This window comes from Malania oleifera, chromosome 8 (assembly GCF_029873635.1).
Source record: "Malania oleifera isolate guangnan ecotype guangnan chromosome 8, ASM2987363v1, whole genome shotgun sequence".
NCBI classification, from domain to species: Eukaryota; Viridiplantae; Streptophyta; class Magnoliopsida; order Santalales; family Ximeniaceae; genus Malania; species Malania oleifera.
The window spans coordinates 41,508,947-41,515,357 of NC_080424.1; the positions used below are offsets into that span (position 1 = coordinate 41,508,947).

The 6,411-nt window shown below is 36.4% G+C and overlaps 1 protein-coding gene across 1 annotated transcript; it reads right to left on the bottom strand.

Moving 5' to 3' along the window:
* Positions 1 to 1,808: 1,808 nt before the first annotated feature.
* LOC131162904 (annexin Gh1-like) lies at positions 1,809 to 4,958 on the bottom strand. Its single transcript, XM_058119517.1, has 5 exons — positions 4,828 to 4,958; positions 4,134 to 4,279; positions 3,357 to 3,575; positions 2,426 to 2,638; positions 1,809 to 2,224 (listed from the first exon to the last, which is right to left on the bottom strand). The coding sequence occupies exons 1-5, from the start codon at positions 4,901 to 4,903 to the stop codon at positions 1,928 to 1,930; spliced, it is 951 nt and encodes a 316-aa protein (XP_057975500.1). The 5' UTR covers positions 4,904 to 4,958; the 3' UTR covers positions 1,809 to 1,927.
* Between the last annotated feature and the right edge of the window lie 1,453 nt (positions 4,959 to 6,411).

Here is a 6,411-nt window from a genome sequence, read left to right on the forward strand (position 1 = left end):
AAGTTTCCAATAGGGTTACAAATCATTGATAGTATGCAAACCCTAAATATACAGGAACCTTAGATCCTATCTAAACAATCATTGTAGTAATCCTCGGAGGAAATCCCTCCGATTAGCCCAATCTACTAGCCTCCCGATTTGAATTACGTGACTTGCACTGATTGAAATCATCGACGGTTTGGAGCAGAAAGAACACCTCTGCATTCTGCCTAAAACTGTCAACGATTAGAGCCCAAACCATCGACAATTATCCCTTTACAGCCTCCTCCCATGCCCTTACTCGTCGCTTCACATAACTTTCCTAGTGCATGCGCTTCCGTTCAAAATATGAGCCACATCCCCAACATCTTCCTAGAGAGTTATATTAACCATCTAGCATCATATATTTTGAAAAACTTGCAGACATAATTTTTTCCCCTAATTTTATTAATAACTATCGTATTTTTCTTCCAAGCTTCTTTATATCTTATCTACAAGTGAATATGAATTTGTGTGAAAATAGCAGAAATCACAAATAGATAGTTTTGAATATAATTTCTACTATCTTCCTCATGATTAAGAAAAAATGAATATGAATTTGTGTAAAAATAACAGAAATCATCAAAGAGATAATTTATAATATAATTTTTACTATCTTCCTCGTCATCACTCTATTTTCTACTGAGGAAAATCCTATCATTCAACTGTTCTAGAATCATTCATTTCCTTCAAATTTTCAAAGTTAAGTAGAAGACGACATTCATCTACATTAATGAGTAAGAAAAAATGAGATTAAACTCGGTGCTTCCCTTGTTCACCTCGTACACACAAGTGAGCTTATGGGTTTGCATCTCTTGGTTTAGTTCAGTTCCTTCTTATTGAATTTCATTGACAATCTTCAAGTGTTCATCGGTTTGAATCAAAACTAAAAAGTAATCCAGCATTTGATATCTAAAAAAAATGCACACCAGCTTCCTCCCTCTCAAAATCTGACCTCTTTTAGTATTCTTATAGAAGCCACTTGCATTTGTTCGTGTAGTTTAACTTCGTTAAGCACTTAAAACAACTTTCATTAATTTTAAAATAAAAAGTATAAAATAAAGCTCAATTCATTTCTTCCCTCACATCCACTTCCTTTACACTCATGCAAGTGCTCCTTCACACAAGTGCTCACATTCTATCAAGCACTCAGCTTCTCAAAGAGAAGGAATAATAATAATAGCATTCTTCTACTCTCTTCCAAGTTGCAAGCGCAACAATGTAAGCCAAAGAAAGTAAAGGTAAAATTAAAAAATATATATATATCAATTGAAGTCTCCTACACAGTAGAAACAGTGGCCCAATATTGCTGCACGAATAGAGCAAATGGTAATGCGTGTAGATGAGGACCTTGACGGCAAAATTCCAGAAAGGCTAATCAAATAAAAACACTTTTTAGAGGACTGCCATATTCAACCGATGGAACAGAGAAAGAAGGTGAAAGCATCCCTGCATACACAATTTAGATTCAGTCCTTCCGGCAATAGTGGCTGTTGAGACTTGGCTCAATTGAAATATCAAATAAAAACACTTGTTGGAGGACTACCATATTGGACCAGACTTGGCCCAATGGAACAGAGAAAGGAGGTGAAAACATCCCCACACGCACAATTTAGATTCAGTCCTTGCGGCAATAGTGGCTGTTGAGACTTGGTTCGATTGAAATATAGTTTCATGAAACTAAACACCGAATGCATAAAAAGTACTGCATTAGGCTTGAAGCATATATATATATATATATATATATATATATATATATATATATATATATATTATCATCATTTGCAATATTAGCTGAAAACATCTTCAAAGTCACCCACGACTGGGCATAACCATGGAATAGTAGTTATTATAAGATAGCATATATATTAGGAGGGAGAGAGTAAATGCCATTGAACAGTAGAGCAATTCAAGCATCCCCATGCCCGATCAAGGCCAGAAGCATTTTCTCATAATCCCCGGTAGTGTCCTTGGCAATGGCTTGATCCAGAGGGACGCTGTTCCTGCGGTGGTATTCATCCTTTATAATCTTCATGTCAACCTCAGCCCTTGTCGCAATAACTCTAGTGAGAGCCCATTCATCCGTTCCTTGCCTGTTGATTGCCAGCCGAAGAAGCTTCTCGAAATATTTCTCAGGGCGGGTCAAGCACTTCACTGTAGCTCTCAAGAGACCCAAGAACTCATCCTTGGGATCACTTTTCAAATCCTGCAGACAATTTTAAGTGATAAATTTGACACTTATAAGCTTAATAAAATATGGCCATGCTTGCAATGGCCATGACTACACTGTTGTAAGCCCGTACTTTGGAATAGTTTACACCTATTATAAACTACTACGATATCATGAACTAATGAAAGAAATATTCATCAGTGGTACTTATTACCAAATCCATTTAACAATATGTACCTTGTTTACGTCGTTCCCAAATTCATTTTTGTAGTGGTTCAGCGTTGCATTGACCTGTGCTCTGCTCCTTGTAGTAAAAATCCTGATGACATCCTCATGATTGTAGGTCTTCTTTGAAATTTTCTCATGGAGTATCTTAGCCTCTGATTTTGCCAGGGGCAGGTTCACTTCATGTCCTTCATATCGGTATGAGCTTACAAGAGGTACCAAAAGCTGGAACGAATGAAAATAATTGAAGTATCAATTTATTAAAGAAAAAAAAACTTGCTTTGTATTCCAATTTCCAAATGACATTTTGTTTTTTTTTCTATGATTAAAGCTGGTGCTTTTCCCAAGCCAAACTGTGATGTAACCATTAGTATCAACCAATGAGTGGGAACACAAAACTGATTCTGTTGAGCACAAAATTCCTTTGTTACCAAAAATTATAATATACTTGTTTCTCTAGTTTTAATAGGCAAAGGAATTAATCTTCAAAAACTAGGAATGATTCTCCAAGTTCACAAAATCAAAAGCATACTTGCTTATAATATGTAGAATCACAACCTAATATGAACAAGAAATGCATCAAATCACCTCACTTAATGGGGACTGAAATTGCAGTTTTAGAAGGAATGGGAGATGTGTGCAAATGCCTTTATGAACACGTCTATCACATTGCATAGTATATATAATGCACCTTTTCCCAACTGATGTGGGAATCAATAGCGCATAAAAAAACTTTTAGATGTATTATTTTGTAAATGGTAAAAGGAACTCTAGAACTAGGCACCTTAATCATCAGAAAAAAGAGCAACTTTTTTTATGGTAAGAACCTTTCTACCATACACACCTTTGGAGGTCGTGGGTACCATAGAATTTTTCTTATGATTTTTTACGCTTAGACAGTCCCTCTCAAACTCAAAACATGCCAATAATATACAGGCTGTACCTTGCTGAAGTCTCCAGTTGTGTGATATGCAACATCCTCTTCAATGGATTTCTTGAAACGAGCATGATAAGCTTGCTTCGCCAAAAGAAGTTCATGCGATGACCTCGAACATGCAATTTCCATAAGAACCTGATTACTTGAAGTCCATTTCTTTGTAGCTTCATTAGCCAGAAATGCATCGCGCTCAGCAGGATCTAAAGTCCATAGCAACACAATTCTCTGACAGAAAATGAATTAGAAAGAAAATTTTACTAGCTTTTTGAATGCTTCACTGAACACTTCCACCACTATTATCCAAACCAAACACAAGGTTATGCCCGATTATTAGTAGCATCATGCATGTGTTCTTTTTTCCCGGCAAATGTCGTCCATAGAAACTATTAAAACCATTCATGAGGTCTCACCTAACAAACTCAAGCTTTTACGAGAATCCAGTTTATTAACACGGCATCAGAGCCTCTATAACTAAAAAGCATAGGGTTCTAACCTCCATTATTCTAATTAAAATTAAAATTATAACACAAGGTAATGGTATGGTGGGTCTGTGTTTTATCCACTCTTCAAATCCAAAGGACTTTCAATTGCTAGGACATGTTAGAGAGATATTGAACCATTCTTGCCTCACACTCACACCTAAATGAATCAGTTCTTTTTTCTTTTGCAAACATATACACCAGAAACATTTCAAACATAATAAATATTGTAGGCACAATGCGCAAATGGTAAGTGGCGAATACAATCTGCCAGAGACAAAGGACTAAGTTGAGAAGTTGACACCTCAAAATCACTTGTAAGTTCCTTCTCCAGTGCTTTGAGAAGATCTTCTCCATAAGTCGCTGCATAAGTTTGTCGAATCAACTCGCGCTGAGCAGCATTTCTATGAGCCAATATTGATATGATTAAACCCTCATTTGTTCCCCATCCTGCCACAATATCAACCAAATGTTCTTAAAAAAATTCAATCCAAATTCATGCAATCAATATATCATCTTTGTCACAACAGATCATCAAATCACAAATTGTAAATGAATCTCGAGAAAAACAGGGGAGCCAGCCAGGAAAACAGGGTCAGAAGCTTTAACACGCGACGATCTCTATCGCAAACGAACACAACACACATGCAACTTCAATATCAATCCATAGTGTGATTAAGAAATCACCTCGCACATTAACTGTTCTAATTACAAACACGCTAAAACCGACCACATGATATAAACATTTGCAGATCGATCGCAATTTGCTTTGAGAAGAAATTAAGGGTCATCGAAGCGATCGATGACGAGATCCAAGAAAAATATATCAGACCCATAAACACTAGAGAACACGGATCCAATCATCATTGAAGCAAGAACTCCACATTAAACTAAAAACTAGTCAACAAGTTCGGAAAATGGTGAGATAGGATTGAGACGATCGATGAGAAGAGGATTAATTTGAGAAAAAAAGGAGAAAATGGGGAAGTGATGATCACCTGCAAACGCCTTTCTGAGCTGCTCACAGTCATCGGTTACAGAGGGAACCGGCTCAGGCACAGTGACAGTCGACATTTGGATTTTTTTTTTTTCACTCTGTTTGTGCGGAGACACGAAAACGAAGGTGGGGTTTTAGCTTTTCAAGGGGTGCGAATTGCTGCACGTGGTGGTCACGTGCACATATAATTTGTGGTCAAGCCTGTCCGTGCGTTGTAAGAGCTGAACTCACGCCGCTTTGACGCCGTTAGAACAGTGTCCAGCTGCACAACCCCTCCTCTAAAAGGCATTATCCAAAATTATGCAAGATGTGAAATAGAAAACTCAATTTTGTTATAACTTGTTTAATTATATTTTAAAAGCCTAAAACTTGACAGTCATTCTAACAAAAGCTCGAGCATTGCATTATCATGTCTTTCATATTTTTTCTTCAAGAACTTAATAGTGGGTGTGCGCTAAGTGTGAATTACTCTCTTACCTATTTTAATGATGATTTGATGGAAAACTGTAATAAAACATTAAGATGAGGGTAAGGACGTGTCGTTATATTTATATAGATATTTTGGTGAAACATTGTCAATCCACATATTCTCATATTCTCTCACTTGAATCATGTAAAAGTTTCAGTAAAATTATTTCTTCAAATTAAATTACGTAACATGTGATGACAAAATGTGAACAAAACCATTTAACTACAGTAAATCCCAAATGAAATCATGTTTATTGAGAGGAATTTGATCTCATGCACATCAAAATATGCACCTTATGACTATCTATCCAATTTTGGAATGAGGCATAAAATTGAATAGCCAAATGTAATTAATATGTACATGGTTCTAATGGTCCAAGCATCCATTGGAGATGCTCAAGCTTTGAAGAGGCTAATTGAGAATAAAATCAAAATTACTCAAAATCCAACAAAATGAGTGAAAGTGTGGTATGCCCTGATACCACTTGTTGGTCGGTTGTATAGAGTCTAGAAGGGGGGTGAATAGACTTCGCGTATTTTCGCTTTTCTCTACAAAATAATAATGTTGACATGATACAAGCACTTATACCACAATATGTGAAATGTAAATCATGCATAAGATGTAAAATTAAGAGAAAGATAAGGAAGTTTAACATCGGGATTTTAACGTGGTTCAGTACCAATCTTATGTCCACACCTTGAGACCAACACAAGGATTCCACAATCCACTATAAACTTCTTCACCGGTGGAGAAGCCTTACAACAAGAGAATAAATCCCTCAACGCTCACTAAGAGTCTTTACATGAGAACAAATCCCACCGCACACCAAGAGCCACAAGGTTCACCAAGAACCTTCATCAATTGGTTCACAAAGAACGTTACAACTTGGTTCACAAAGAACCTTTTACAAGAAGATGGGTATACAAAGCAATGCTCCTCAAATGAGCTGATATCAAGTACAAAACAATCCTCACATTATTCTCTCAAGGAATGAATCAAACATGATTAGAGAGCAAGAGATAATTTGAGCACTTGTGATGAAGAACTAAAATGCAAAATGCCTAAGTTTTGTGTTCAAAGATATTTTTCACCAAAAACTTGTAAAATCACCAAAAC